This window comes from Nelumbo nucifera, chromosome 4, assembly GCF_055504915.1.
Source record: "Nelumbo nucifera cultivar China Antique chromosome 4, China Antique-T2T, whole genome shotgun sequence".
NCBI classification, from domain to species: domain Eukaryota; kingdom Viridiplantae; phylum Streptophyta; class Magnoliopsida; order Proteales; family Nelumbonaceae; genus Nelumbo; species Nelumbo nucifera.
In genome coordinates this window covers 27,595,219-27,611,353 of record NC_142652.1, presented here as the reverse complement: position 1 = coordinate 27,611,353, position 16,135 = coordinate 27,595,219, and the positions used below count along the sequence as shown (strand labels likewise).

The window sequence follows — 16,135 nt, the reverse complement described above, 5'->3', positions numbered from 1 at the left end:
TTTCAGGTTAAGTGGTATTTGACATTTAGAAATGTCAATTGTCAAGCATTATTGTGAAACCAACAAGAGCAAAATGTTTTACTACCTTAAGACTACAAGGTGCAACCTAGAAAAGCTTAATGTGCAAACAAAAGATTGGGAACATTTTAGTACCTATCTGTTACATCATCTCCATATATCTCTTCAAATTTGGATAGTCCCCACTCCTTATCTCACCTGCATCCTGTACCAAAAGGATTTGCATCTCTTTTCTTAGTATATAAATTTGATGTACTAAAGGCTCACCTTGGAAGGAGTATAAATACAAATACAGTGTAAATACATATAAAATAATATAAAATATAAAGTTTTACACTATGTATTTGTATTTATACTTCTTCCAAATTGAGCTAAAAGAAATCTTCAAAAAAGCAGAAAAGTTGGTCATGCTATTTTTTAGCAGCTTTACACGTTACATAAGTGAGGGGTGGGCAAAGTTCAAAATTGGCTGATACGTATCTTGCTGGTGGCTTCCCAATATGCCTTACAGGGGGTGTATCGGGGTTCTGACCGGTTCAGGGGGTGGAGAAGCCTTAAATCGCCCCTCTAAACCGGTTTTGAAAAAAAAAAAAAGATGAAAACATTATTGATATTGCCCGATACACCCCTACCGGTGTATCAGGCATATCGATATTTTGAACCTTGGGGGTGGGGGGGGGTGGGGGGGGGGCCACGAGGTTGACTGATTATACTAGTAAGAGTTCATGATTCCATAGGCAACTGTTCTTGGTTGCAATGTATGGCTCAGTTTTGAAGGAGTACAAATACAAATATGTAGGGTGCAAAACCTTCTAATTTATATTATTTTGTATATGTTTGTACTATACATATTTGTATTTGTACTCCATCCAAATTGAGCTGTAAGTGCAAAACTATATGCTGTAAAACATCACACCTCTGAGGTTCAGGTGCATGCAATTGAGGACTAGATTTTAACTTTAATTTAAACTCTTCTTGTTTGGCAACTACCAATGCAAAATAAGGGTGCTAAATTGTGAACATTTGGTTATTCTTAACGATACAAATTAGACCCTTTCCATTTATGTGCCAAAAATGACCGTCGGCTTCACCAATGAACTATGCCGCTGTTATAAAATGGACCTATGAGGCCCAATTAATGTCTTCTTAAAGCAGGACATTGCCTCCATTAACTCTGTTTAAAAATTGAGGTCAGTCTGTTACCATCTAGTGCCCAAGCTCTGATTAGATGCAAAATGATATGTTCTAAATTAAGATATTGATGCAGTTCGATACAACTGAGCAATAAAAGATGATATTGAACATCTGGTTTATAGTATTTGTTTGCAAAAGCTAGCTAGACTACGGTAAGGAATTAATTGTTGCCTGAACTAAAGCACCCCTAATAAAACACGAGAAACTTTTCAATGCATTTGTCAGTGGTACTTTAGCTTCACTGACTTCAACGAAGAAATCCTTCTTTCTGATCTGTTTTTTTTTTTTTTTTTTTTCTTTTTGGTGTATATAAGGTAGCAGCTGAAGAAGCATCAATATGAAAATATATAAAGAACTTTTCTTTTTGTTGCAAGGAAATCAGTACAAGAAGGAAATTACTGAACTATGAGAACCTAAATTTTGGTGGATAAGAGAACTCTAATTGACCACAAAAAGAAGGATCTTGGTGGATTTGAACCACCATCCTATTGTCTTTAGATAAACCTCCTTCATTTCCCAAGCACCCTACCAATTTGAGCCAAACACCTCATTTCATCCATTGAGTTAGTTATCAATTAATATTAACTGAGTACAAGTACAACAGTATTTAAGCCAACAGTGATAAGCACTCGTAGTCAATATGATTGTATTCAGGAGGCCGTGAACTTCTCAGTAATTTACATAGGCACTTGAAGATGAGGGTTGACATTGACACTTTACATAGAAGTGAATTGAAGGGTGATACATGGATTTGACAATCTAGCTAAATTTTAAATTAATCAGAAATTCAGAAGGGTGATACATGACTTTGATGTTAGGGTTTTTTTTTACAACGTTTCCAAAGCTTGCAATTGAGGACCGGGGTGCAATAATGCATGAACCGAGTTTTACACCATTTCCAACAGCCTATAGGTTTGAACCTGCATTATCTCCTATTTGGAGGGGTGCCGAGTAACCATCTCAACTAGGGTCATCCCCAACCCCAAAGTTGTTGATGTAGGAAGCAAAGTCATCTTTCCTCGTAAAATAAATAGATCCGAATAGATGTATATTCTTTAATTAGGTGAATTATTTCTTATAATTTTCTCTTTCATTTTATTTATGATTATTTCCTCTCTAGACAATAAAAAAGTCACTAACATCTTAGTGATAATTTACAAAAAAGAAAAAAAAAGGGTAAATTATAAAAAATCACATATGGGTCAAATACCCCTATACTTTCATTTGGGACAAAGACCCCTTTTAAACTTTCACTGTGTGACAAATACCCCTTTTAAATTATCAAAAATGCCCATCTAAACTTTCTTTATTTTTTTCCCTCCCTCTTTTCTCTTAAACCCTAATTGACCAAAAACCTCCATTTTTCCAAACAAAATCAGATAAAATAACAAGAATCATTTCATTGGCATATAAAAAAAAGTTTTATTTATTTATTTTTTAATTCTTGATTCATCTCACTGATATGAATGCCTCTTCATCTTAAATATAAAAATTATCCACACTTTTCTCCAATAAAACAAGAAAAACAAAACAAAAACATAAATTTGTATCTATCAAAAAGAAACCTCTACCATTTCATTTAAATATTGAATCTAGCTAAAAATCTGCAAGGATCTATCGGAACAACTAAGAGGACTCCAGCGTTATATTTAAAAACTAATGGACTCATAAATCGTTCAAGTAAATAAGAAAAGGGTATTTTGGGTATAAAATTTTTTAAACAATTAGTGGAAATCTTTTTTGAAGTTAAATGATTGAACTCTAACGGAGAGGGCATTTCTCACAAAGTGAAAGTTAAGGGAGGCCTTGTCGCAAATTAAAGTTTAAGGGGTATTTATCACTGACCCCAATAGTACATTGGGGTCTTTGTAATTTACCCAAAAAATATTCCTTTTCAATATTAAAAGTTAAAACAGCTCGATGAAGATTGTTAAAAACCTTTGATGTTATCATCAAAGGTTTTTTAGTCAAGTTTATACAAAAGGGGATCAAGTTATCATCTCCATCCTCTATAAATGGGGCCAATTGGAATTCCAAAGCCCTATCTTATGTTCAAAATATATAATTTTTTAAGTTGAACTTTTGGTTCATTTGTATCACCAGTAAAGTGAATTTGTAAGAATCACCACAAAAGAATAAGTAATAAACATGTCATATCTAGGGGGTTTCCTATCTAGTGGACAGTTTGGATCGGATTAATACTCCTCATTGTCGAATTCCATTGGTAGGGTCATCCCAAAATGAGGCCATACAGACCCCATTCCACTACCCGATAGTAGTGGTGGCACTGTTGCTGATGATAGCTGTACTAGTGTCTAGTGGTGGTAGTAGTCCCAAGCTAGCACTCCATATTGGAAGCCAAAGTTTTCTTCTTCTTCTTCTATGTATTACAATCTTCAAAAAGTGAAAGAATCATACTAATATGGGAGAAACTGTAGCCTCTATCTTCATAGGGCCAGTGGGACTCGGTGTCATATAAAGTGGTACTAGTGCCAAATGCCAATACAGGAGGGTTGTGTGATCACAGTTCATTTCCATGTCATCAATTCTATAGAATTTTTCACATACTAACATTTTTGGGCCTAATCATGGGTGGGATATGAGTGTTTTGGTCTGACAAAAAAAAGATCAATTGCCCTGATGTATTTCATCCAGACAAGTCAAACGAAATCATTTTCTCCCTATACTTACAGATAACTTTAGGTGAATTGTTGGCTTGTCATTGGTGATTGTAAGTAAAGCCTGTAATTCTTGGTCACAATAGATTTATAGTCCTCAGTAGTAGTCCAGTGTTTGTTGAGGACTCCAAAATCACAAACTATGAATTGATCCACCCAACTACCTGAGCTTATTTTCTAGTCTTTGCTACTGTTTGGTTCACAATTGTTTTTTTTTTTTGGGGGGGGGGGGGGGGGGGGAACTTAAATTTTTAGTCTAGTTTCTGCACCGAAAGATTCATACCCAAGAGCCATGTTCATGAATCAACAGGGCCCAGGAAACTTAAAACAAATAAATAAAGATAATAATTTAGTAGATTTCAATGATTCCAAACCGACCAGATAATCTTGTGAATTATTGTGAAATCCATTTATGGTTTTATGGGCTATGGTTTGGTTGTCCATCTCACAAGTGTTCCATGGACTGAACCCTACTTGGAACAAGTACATATGTACGGTATATTCATATCCAATAATTGAAACTATATGCCAACTAAATCTATGGTACATGTCCTTGTTGAAAAGTAACACAGTGGTGGCGAGTATGGACAAATCCAGAAGGGATTTCTGTTCAATCAATCTACAATGAAGACTGCTCTTTCCCTGGTAGTATGGAAGTGGTGGTGGGGATTGGTATGTGATAATTTATATGCAATAAGACGCCTTGTGAAGATGATTTGAACAGAACTACATTCGCAACCTAAATGCTTCAAGTTGGTCCCCAAATTCAATGAATTGTTTCGAACACTAATTTCATTTTCATTCACAAAATGGGGAAAAATACTGTTTTATCTTTTCCCATTTTTTTAAGTTAATGGGTCTCTGAAAAAGTTACCCAATTTCCTGTATTTCCCATTTTCTCAAAATGACACTAGAAGTACTGAAAGAGAAAGCATTTAATTGGTCCCATCCAAGTTGAATAGTTGATCTGCAATTGCAAAAGTTTATACGGTTGGATCACTGATTCACAAATTCTCCAAATTTAAGTGTGGGAAATTTACTTTATGTCCTAGGAAAATGCTGGAGGACCCTTATTCTAGAATTATTTGGTATCTCTTTGGTATCCATGTCCCACCATCTACTGATGAAGCGAGTCCAGATGAACTACAAACAAACAACAGGCTATGGATCTACCAATCAAGGGTGAATATGCCCGTGTTTTGTACACAAGGTATGGGCCTCATGTGTATAGAATATTAATGTGTTTATTCTTGAGACTCCGGATCTCCTGCCCATAAGAATTCTACCCACAACTATCGACAAAAACATTACAACCGCAAATTGGGAACAATTCCCCGTGCATAATTGCATACAAGCATAGGAGATGTTCCCTATGTGGGGATGTGATGTCATGTGGGTAGAGCTCTTGTGGGTAGCAAATCCAAGCTCTACTCTTGATTGATTCTGCAGCTTGTTTTACATGCCTTTGTCTAGTGTTCATTCTGTTCCTCTTCTTTAAAGGTGGAATTTTTGAAAGTGACTCCTGGACCTAATAGCTAGGGTTGTAACTTGGGTGCGCAGATGCACTGGGCCTAGCCCAATCCTAAATTTATACCCACAACAATCCAGGACCAATCCACCCTTTGTTGGATTTATAAATCTTAGGTTGGGAGGGCTTGGGTTAACATAGATCTGGGTCCAAGTCCAACCAGACAGGGAAAATTAAAACACAAGGTTCCAGGTCCAAAATGTGCTTTAAAGCCCAAAAGTACATGCCCAAGTTGCGCAACCCTAAGGGCTAAAGACAGTCTCTTAGACTTAGTTTGGAAAGAATGTAAATATAAATATGTACAATGCAAATATAGGTTTAGAAATACAGCATACAAAGCGTTGTACTGTACATATTTGTATTTGCACTTTTATCAAACACAAATACAACCTTAGGATTAGTTTGGAAAGATTGTAAATACAAATATGTACTGTGCAAAACCTTGTATTTCAGGCTCAGTTTGAAAGGAGTACAAATGCAAATTTGTAGAGTGCAAAACCTTATGTTTTGGCTGCGTTTGGAAACAATGCAAATGAAGTGTAAATTCCGGTTCAGAATAAATTTACACTCTGGTTCACTTTTGCCTGTGTTTGGCAACATTACATTTATGCATTGACAAATGACAGGCCAATGCATATTTATATTGATAATAAGATGTAAAAATACATCAATAAAAAAGAAGTAAATTTACATTCGAGTGGGTTTTTGATAAAAAAAAAGCACATGCTTTATTGGAATTCATGTTTGCATCCATTACAGCTAAAAGTCTGATTGGTAAGAAGATAAATTTGTCAGTACAAAACTAACCCAAATTTACAATTTATATGAACCATTTTACATTCTACATATTTGCATATTTTCCAAACGCAGCCTTTGTATTATTTTGTATGTATTTGCACTGTACATATTTTGTATTTGTACTCCTTTCAAACTGAGTCTCAGTATTTGCACTATACATGTATTTTTGTACATTTCCCAAACTTAAGCCTTTAAAGATGAGCTACCTTTGTGGTTTGAATCAATGTTTAAAGTATGGATATGCGCAATGCCTAGATTTCTATTAACCCATCCATTGAACCTTGACCCAAGGTGGGTTGTTTCTCAATAAGGGTTGCGACTTGGGCTGTAATTTTGGGCTTTGGGCTCATCTTGGGCTTGAAATCTTGTTTTCCCTTTGTCTTGGGCCCAGATCTCAGTTAATCCAAGCCCAGGCCAACCCACAACAAAGGATGGGTTATACACAAAAATTGGGTGTAACCTTTTTTGTGGTTCTGGGCCCAGCCCAGTCTAGACCTTTGTTGTGGTTCTAGGTTTGGGTTAACAGAAGTCTGGGCCCAAATTCAACTAGACACAGTGAAAATAAAAAGTTAAAACACTAGGTTCCAGGCCCAAAATCAGCCCAAAGACCAAAAACACAAGCCCAAGCAATCCTAACGGCTAACTACAGTCCCTTACGACCCACGCCCACCTTTATGGTTCGGACCATTGGATCATGATGGTATTTTCCTTAGGCTGTTGGATTGTAATTTTTCATCCATAGGTTGATACTTAAGGCTGTGTTTAGTCTGAAGGAAAAAGTAGGGAAAGGAAGGGAAATGTAGGGAAACTTTTACAAGCTTTGTATATGTTTCCCTAGATTTCCCTTCTTTTTCCTACATTTTTGTTCAAACCAAACATAGCCTAATAGGATGTGTTGAGGCGCAAAGCCGTGGATAGTAGATCTGATGAAGTGAGACTTGAGATTGAAAATGCCAGTCTAATGCTTTCCATAGATCCTCTATGGTGATTTTTAGGGTCTGTTTGGTTTATTGTTGGAATTGGAATCGAATCGGATTGATTTATTCTAATAGTTTGGTGGTTCAGACAGGAATTGGAATGGGAATTAAAATTAGCTAGAATGGAATTTCATTTCCAATAGAAGGGGAGGGAATGGCCAATCTACCAAGAATGGATATGGAATTCCGATTCCATCCAACCAAACAGTTAAAATTGAAATGACCCATTCTAATTCCAATTCAGGATCCCTCAAAGCATACAGGTCCTTAATAATCTTAGGGTCCGTTTGGTTTATAGTCGGAATCGAAATTGGAATCGAAATCCTCTAGAATCGGAATCGGAATGGTCCATTCCCATAGTCTGTTTGGTCCAGATAGGAATGGGAATGAGAATTAAAATTAATAGGAATGAGATTTCATTCCCAAGGGAGGGGCAGGGAATGGCTCAATGACCATTCCCTCGAATGGAGGAATGCCCTTCCAGCAAGAATGGGAATGGGATTCCGATTCCGCCCAACCAAACAATTGGAATTGGAATAGCCCATTCCGATTCCGATTCCAGACCCCTATTCCTGAAAACCAAACAGACTCTTAATTCGTTTGAACTAATAAAACCTAAAGTTTAGTCCAAGAATAGTGCCCAAGAGTTTTTTTTTTTCCTTTTTTTTTTTTTTTTCTTTTGGCAATTTTATGATGTTGCGTTGCTGATTTTACTGCAATCAGAATTAAGAAACGCAATACCATGAACACGATTATGTGGCTAGTTAAAAAACCGCAACGGCCAAAAGTGGCAACTATACTATACCCACGCCAACACCTTACACCCTCCAAATTTGAGTTTCTTCACTTACCCCGGGACTTCGATCTTCTATTGCATTTGGGAATACACAGGAAGGCGAATGACAGAACTAAGGAATCTGAATGTTCCGAAATCTAGTAAGATGAAACTATCGTAGTTTTAGACTTTTTAGTCATTTGGAACTTTAAACGGGTCCAAAAATCCAGAGATTGATACCGGAGAAAGATCCAAGAAGTCATAAAGATGATGTCTCCAAGGCCGATCTCTGAAGACCGAGGAACTTCTCATTCTGCTTCGTTCAGGTATAATTAATCAGTTCCCGCGTGTTTCTGATTCTCTATTATATGCATACGGAGAAAACCCTAATTCATAAGAATTCTGCCTTTGTAATAATTATGTCACAGTCTGATTTGTTCCTTCATTTCTCTAACACATTGAATTGCCTTTCCTCTTTGCGTCGTGCTGCAATGCATTCATTGTTTTAAGTTTTATCGAATTGTAGCATGTAAATTGCTAGTTGAGATAACCTGATGGCAATAGAAATAGAGTTCTTACAAATCATATCAATAGCGCAAGTGCAAGGACAAAGCTTCTGAGTTTAACGTTTCTTAGGGGACTTTCGTGGTCACATGGAAGGAGGTTATTTTGTCTCTCTCCCTATAAGCATAATCATTCAAACGTTAATTACAGGTAGAAATGAGTTGATTCCTTGAAATCCTAAAATAAGCTCATTTTAATTTTTATTAATATTTATGTGAAGACCCTATTTCAGATAATAAGGTCATTCCGTCAAATGTTATAGGAACTTAGTAAAACCACATTAAGGTGTTTTCAAACGGTGCATCTGTGAATTTAAGTGAACTGTTTTTCTTTTGCTGACGTTGAGAACTTATCTATTTTAATTGGGGTAGGAGTGAGTCAGTTCTACATGGTATTCCACGCAAACAACTTGATTCTTTACTCACTTCACTTTTAGGTTTGCTTGTTTCAATTGGGTCTTGGTTAATCCATTAAAATTTAAAACCTTCTTGTTTATCAATTTATCTATTTCAGTTCATATATGGCCACGATGATTTTGTGGCCTGGTCTGTAGTAATTAGCAAAAACTTGGGTTGGATTCAATTTAAGCTGAAGAAATGCTGAAACTGATCTGTGCCACTGCCACCCCTACTCTTTAGCATAGAAAGATGGTTTCTGCCAATGTAAGAATTTAGCAGGACCGTTTGTAACTCATTCTTCTATGACTTCTTATATTCTGAGCTTTAGTATTGCAGATGAACACATATGCTAGTGATAAATGCTTTAAGCTTTATGTTTTTTTGGTCCGTTTTACTTTGATTTATCTGTAAGACAAATGGGCAAATAGCTAATTCCTGTGTTTTCTCCCTGCAGGCATACTCCATTGCAGATAATCCACATTATTGGAAACTTAATGAGAATATGGTCAGTCTACTCCATGTACCACTATTTATCAGAGAATGGAGCTTCGGTTGTGGCTTTTATCTTCAGTTGTCTGGTTCCGTCTTCCATTCTCTTTTTAGCATTGCAAAGGCCTTGGAAGGGAAGGCCTCTGGCCAATACACAGGTTGTCTCTTCTTTCTTATTTCTTGTTATACAAAAGCAATCTTTTAAAATTCTGAACTCATTTTCTGATAAATGAATATCCACGCAGACTATACCAGTTGCTTATCCAAGCTTTTTCAGTAGGATTTTTTGTGTGTTTTATTGGCTAATTAGGCTCAAGCTACAACATTTTGTTCCACATTTCCACATTTTAAGAAAAACATGTGATATCTTTATGGGGCTCATACTTCTGATATGAGGCTTGACACTTGAAAAACGCTTTACCTCACTGGTTCACCCACATCTAATTCACTTCTTATTATGCATTTATGCTTGCCAGCATTGCATGATTCCTATTTGTGGCTTGGGGCACTTTGTCTATTCCTCACCTCAAGGTTTATTGCTCAAGCACCTAAATGCAAACAAGAGCAGAAAGTAACTTTATTGTTGATTTTGTATCATTTGATATGGATGTACTATAAGTTGCATTTAAATATTCCTTATGAACAATTGTGTTTCAGGTGGTGCCTTCTATAATCAATGGTGGCATAACAGCATTATACTTTGTAATGTGGGGGAAGGGCCTTAGGTCATGTGGACCTCTTAGGTAGGTCAAATTGTACTCCTTTGAAGAGGATTTAAAGTATTTTTCTGCATTGTTTTTCATTCTGAACAATATAGCCTCTGGTCGATTTTGTAATTTGTGGAATTATATCTAAATGTAATGGATAAAGGGAATTATATAATTTGCATCATTAATTGGCTATCTTGAAAGATAAAATATCTAAAAGCAATTCTTTTCTATTGTAGGTTATATGGTACTTAATAATAATTTCATCTTTTCTTTTTTGAGAAAGGATAACAGATTTCCATCCCTCTTGTTTTCTGTTTGTACAATAATGTTTAGAAAGAAATTGCTTGGGTGCAATAAAGTTGGGGAAGCTTGTTGGGACTCTTTATTGTTTATAGTGATTCTGAATGCTTTGGGACCACCCATTTGTTATAGGAAATGTGTTTGTATTTTCTTATATTGGTTGTGAACTTAGGTTGATTTGGGTATCCTCTTTGCAATCATATAACATTTTTTAACCAATCACCTCTTTAAAATAATGAAGGAGACATTTCTTAGTTCATTAGTAATTCTGAGACTGGTAAACCTGAGAATGTGGGTTTGTTTGACAATGGCCACTTTGTGCAAAAAATGCCAAAAGGTTAGGTCAGTATCCAGTCCACCCCTCTCAAGATCCCAGATAGCTTGGGACCATCATTGTGTAATGGCCGAAGGATTATTTTTTAAGTAAAGAGGAGTATCATCATCATCCGGGAAATGGAGTTCGTGCAGGCAGGTCAGTGGAGGAGATCCTTGAAGATAGAAGCAAAAAATCTCATGTTCGAAGAGATGAGAATCAAGGGGAAGGTAAGCCTGAAGGTAAGGGAAGCGAAAAAGGGTACAATATTGCTGGAAGGATTAGAAGTGATCGAGTGGCTAAGAGAGTTCATAGCTGGAGCTTGTTCAAAAGGTAAGCAGATAAACTGGTAGGATTTTAGTACATTAGAAGGGAGAAGATATGCTGTTGAATGTAAGAGGAATAGAAAAGGTTTCTTCATAGCTTTGGCTGAGTTTTTTGGTAAGGGACGAAGGCAACTGGTGTGTCTACCAACAGGAAAACAGAACCAAGGTTGGGGGGAAGTTGACTGGTTGCTCAAAGAGTAGCAAATGATAAAAAAGCCTCCATAAGGGAGGAGAAGGCATATCTCAGCAACAGCAGGGTAGAACAAGGGCCAGTGGTCATGGCAAAAACAAAAGGCCAATGCAGAATGGTGGGAGGTCTAGAGAGAGAGGAGTGGGATAGTAAGTTTGTGATACAAGCCAAGGAAAAGGTTAATGATTGGAGGAGGGTAGCTGATTTACTGGCAACCAGGTTGAAGCTGAAGAGTGTCTTCATAGTAACCCCCTTTGATAGCTGTAAAGCCATCCTAGATCCAATAGAGAATGATTTGGAAATATCAACTATCAATGTTCAAGCTGATTTCGGATCATTCACAGTCTTTAAATGGAATCCAACACCCAACTCCAAGGATTTTTTTGTCGAAGATGGTGTGGTGGTGCGTGTAATAGGTTTGCCATTTCATCTATGGAAACAAGAAATAGCAGAGTCTATAGTTGTATTGTGTGGAGGAATCTTGAAAGGTGCTTTCTGGGGTGATCTTTACTCAGCAGCAATCCTGCTAAGTGGTGTGAAGCTAGAAGACATTCCACGAAAGATAGAGGTACGAATAGAGGGGAGCTTTGTCTTTGTGTGGTTAGCTTCCTCCATTGAAGCAGGGCTGTGGAAGGAGGCTCGTATGGTAGGAGGAAGAAGAAGCACTACGTGGACCTGTGAGATTGGTTAATTCAAATGGGAAGGAATGTTTCACTAAAAAGGGCCAACAAGTTCTGGGAAGCCAAAAAGTTTTGGGGTAGTTGGAAGGTCAGACCTGGAGAAAGCAAGATAAGGATATGACAAATGGCAGATACTTTGCGCAGGTGGTGTCAGGGGAAACAGACAAAAACTTACCATTGGCGAAAGGGAGAGGGCTGAACAAGCAACCTCAGACAGGGAAGGTTGCTGGCTCGACCATTAAAACAGGGGGGCGTGACTTTTTAAGAGGTCACGTGGGACGAAAAGAATTAGAAAATGGGCCCAATCGAGTGGATCCCTTTTGTGGTGGGCCGAAGAAGGTAACTCAAGTAAAGGTCTTCAAGTTGGGTTCCTATAGTCTTGAGCCCAACGCCCATTACAAGACAGTTGGGCCGAGGGACACTTTAAGTAAGCACGTGACTGGGAGGAGGGATGAGCTGATAGACGAGACTAAGCGTCTATCTTCTTCTACCCCGAATCCCTCCTTTCGATCAAACAAATCAGGCGCAAAATCTCAAGACTCTCAGTCTCGAGGCTCTCTACAGTGGATTCCATTCAACCTGGTGAACCGTCTTTCACCAGATAGGCGCAACCCGAGATACCTGAAGCCTAGTGATTTGAACAGAACAGGGTCTGAAGATTGGTTGTGTGAACAAAACAGCAGTGACGATTCTGATAGAGACGAAACGTTAAGTTTGGGAAGTCTGTCTTCGAAAAGCAACAATGAGTTACTTGAAATAGAAAGTCTGCATACAAAGTTGTTGTTTTTAGAGGAAGAGACTGAAGAGGTAGGTGGCGGGAAGACTAGAAATGGTGAAGAAAATGGTTCTAAAGTTGTGAAAACTCCTCCTCCCTTCATCGAGGGAGCTGACCCTAAGTCTAATGAATTACAGGATGTTGGTGGAGAGGGACAAGAATCGGCCGTGAGGATGGATGTGGGTATTTCAGTGTCGGAAACACAAAGAAAGGTTTTCCAAGTGGGTAGGTCGTCAGGAAGTGATTCTTGCACTATGTCTACTTCATAACCTTGTCCAAAAAAGGGAAAGGCCTTAAAACCATTTGCCACCTGTCAACACTTCAATTCCAGTGTTTCTAGTCCTACCCCCGTCCTACCAGGTATGGGTGTCAATTCTTTTATAGGTACTGACTTGTTTGCTATGCCTGTAACAGAGATCCCAGCTTCCCATCTAGGAGGTTCTGATGCAAGAGAGAAGGTGATAGTGGAAGAAGGAGAGAGGGTGTTGGAAGGAAGCAGTAAGGGGGAGTCGGACAGAATTTGGGAGCTGATTTGTACAATGATGGAGGAAAAAAAAAAGGAAGGATTCTTAGAAAGATGCTGTAGCCAAAATAAGTGTGAGCAGGGTAAAATTCTTTCTCAGACATTGTCTGGAAAGGATGGAGAAAAGAAAAAGGATGATTGTTGTATTAGGAGGGGGGGGGGAAGGAACAAATAAGAAAAAAAGATCTGAAGTGGAAAGGCTAATTTCATACATTGAGGGGGATTTAGAATTCAGTGGTAGAGGGGATAGGAGGAAGGGCCTAAAATGAGGAGACTATGGCCTTTTCATGGGTTTTTTGCTATTTTGTCTTGATGAAAATTATTAGCTGGAATGTAAGAGGGTTAGGGAGTGCAAGAAAGAGAAGGGTGATCAAAGACCTACTCCGAAGGGAAAAATCCGATATTGTGTTGTTACAAGAATCCAAAATGATGGAATTAGATGGGAGATGGGTGAGGAGTTTTTGGAGATCTAGAGGTTTAGGTTGGAGCTTGTCTCCTTCTTGGGGAGCCTCGGGGGGGATCGTAACACTATGGAGGGAGGATGTGGTGGAAGTAGTGGAAGAATTGATAGGCAGATTCTCAGTTTCCATTAAGTGTAAGAATGTAGAGAATGGGTGTGTATGGGTCTTAACCAATGTTTATGGCCCTAATTCCTATAGAGAGAGGAATGAGATGTGGGAGGAACTATATGCAATCAAGGGGCTATGGGATGGTCCTTGGTGCCTGGGCGGGGATTTTAATGTCATTAGATTCTCTGATGAAACCAGTAATCCCCAACAGGTAATTTCAACAAGCATGAGGAAATTTAATGGTTTTATTGAAGAATGTGAACTGAAGGAAATACCTCTGCTGCAAGCCAGTTACACTTGGTCCAACCTTCAGGAAACCCCTTTGTGTTCGAAGCTGGACATATTCTTATTTAACCTTGCCTGGGAGAATAGTTTGGAAGACTTGGTTGCTAGAGCGTTACCCAGGGTCATCTCCGATCACTATCCTATCCAAATAGACCCAAACCTTTTAGATTCAAAAATATGTGGCTCACCCATCCAGATTTTGTGAAAAAAGTGAAGGAATGGTGGGGTGAGGAGGAGAGGGGGGTAAGGTGGAAGGGGATCAAGTTCCATAAGAAATTAAAAAGGCTGAGAGCCAAAATAAAAGAGTGGAATAGAGATCAGTTTGGTAGAATTGAGGAGCAAAAACTGTGCCTAATTTCTCGCATAGAGAACTTGGATGTAAAGGAATCTCAAAATGAGCTGACCGAGGAGGACAGAGTGTTAAGGAGACAATTGAAAAAGGATTTGGAAGAGGTGTTATTGAGGGAAGAAATCAGTTGGAGACAAAAATCTAGACACAAGTGGATTAAGGAAGGTGATGGGAACACTAGATTCTTCCATGATTTGGCAAATGGGAGACGAAGAAAGAATCTTGTGACCAAGCTAGAGATAGGAGAGGAGGTAATTACCAACCAGGATGACATAGCCAGAAAATTTGTGGACCACTTCAAATCGATTTATAGAAGACCTTTGAGTGAGAGAGCAGTCATGGAAAGGGTGGATTGGCCAAGAATTGACAAGGTGGCTGGAAAGGGGTTTCGAGGAAGAAGAGATTAAGAAAGCTGTCTTTCTAATGGATAGATCCAAGGCTCCGGGTCTAGATGGCTTTACAATGGGCTTTTATCAAGACTGTCGGGAGGTGGTGAAAGAGGATTTAGTTGAAGTCTTTAAGGAATTTGTAGACAATCACACTATAAGCCCTGGAATTAATGCCACCTTTTTGGCCCTGATACCTAAGAAGATTGATGCCAACCACCCAAAAGATTTTAGGCCTATTAGTCTGGTGACAAGCATCTATAAAATTCTGGCTAAAGTGCTCTCATTGAGGATCAAAATAGTGCTCCCTTCTATCATTAGTGAAACACAGGGGGCTTTCATTCAAGGGCGACAAATAACAGATCGGATCTTAATTGCGAATGAGTGTGTGGAGGAAATGAAAAGGTCTAGTAAGAGAGGATTCATTTGTAAAATGGATCTTGAAAATGCCTATGATTTGGTGGACTGGAAGTTTCTATTAGAGGTTATGCAAAACTGTGGGTTTGGGGACAAGTGGTGTAATTGGATCTTTGGGTGTATCAGTACTTGTCACTACTCTATTCTGGTAAATGGTATGGTGAGGGGCTTTTTTCTAGCTTGCAGGGGTGTCAGGCAAGGGGATCCACTCTCACCCTTCCCTTTTACCTTAGTAGCTGATGTGATTAGTTGGATCATTACTAAGGCTGACAGCGAAGATGCCATTAGGGGTTGGAGAATAGGGAGACACCAAGTTCCCGTCAACCACCTTCAGCTTGCAGATGACCTAATGATCTTTTGTGAAGGAGGTCTTAGCGAAAAGGTTGCAAACCTAAAGGAGCTAATAAAAGGTTTTGAAAGTATCTTTATTTTGAGAATAAATCTGGAAAAGAGCTGCATAGCCGGTATAAATTTGGAGTTGGAGGAGGTCGAGGCTATTGCGGAGTGTCTTGAGTGTTCCACCTCTGCTTGGCCTATGTCATATTTAGGGCTTCCTTTAGGGGCAAATCCTAGGGAGAGTAGATTTTGGACCCCAGTGATAGAAAAGTTTGAGAAGAGATTAGCCTCATGGAAGAGGAATTATATCTCTTTAGGAGGGAGAATTACCCTAATAAGAGCTACCTTGGCTAACTTACCTACCTATTATTTGTCTGTTTTTAGGATACCAGTTAGGGAAGCTAGGAAACTGGAGAAGTTGATGAGAGATTTCTTATGGGAGTCGGGACAAGAAAAAAAGGATCACTTGGTTAATTGGGAAATTGTGTGCAGAAGTAAAGAAGAGGGGGGTTTGGGACTTGGGAGTGTAACTAGAAAAAATCAAACTCTGTTAGGGA

At 38.5% G+C, this 16,135-nt stretch overlaps 1 protein-coding gene across 1 annotated transcript in view; it reads left to right on the top strand.

The window, feature by feature from the left end:
* Nucleotides 1–7,988: 7,988 nt before the first annotated feature.
* Nucleotides 7,989–16,135, top strand: part of LOC104602927 (zinc transporter) — a 54,676-nt gene continuing 46,529 nt past the window's right edge. The window contains exons 1-3 of the mRNA XM_010266800.3: nucleotides 7,989–8,294; nucleotides 9,385–9,577; nucleotides 10,077–10,162. Coding sequence (XP_010265102.1) covers nucleotides 8,236–8,294; nucleotides 9,385–9,577; nucleotides 10,077–10,162 — 338 coding nt within the window. The 5' untranslated portion in view covers nucleotides 7,989–8,235. The remainder of the gene's footprint in view (nucleotides 8,295–9,384; nucleotides 9,578–10,076; nucleotides 10,163–16,135) is intronic.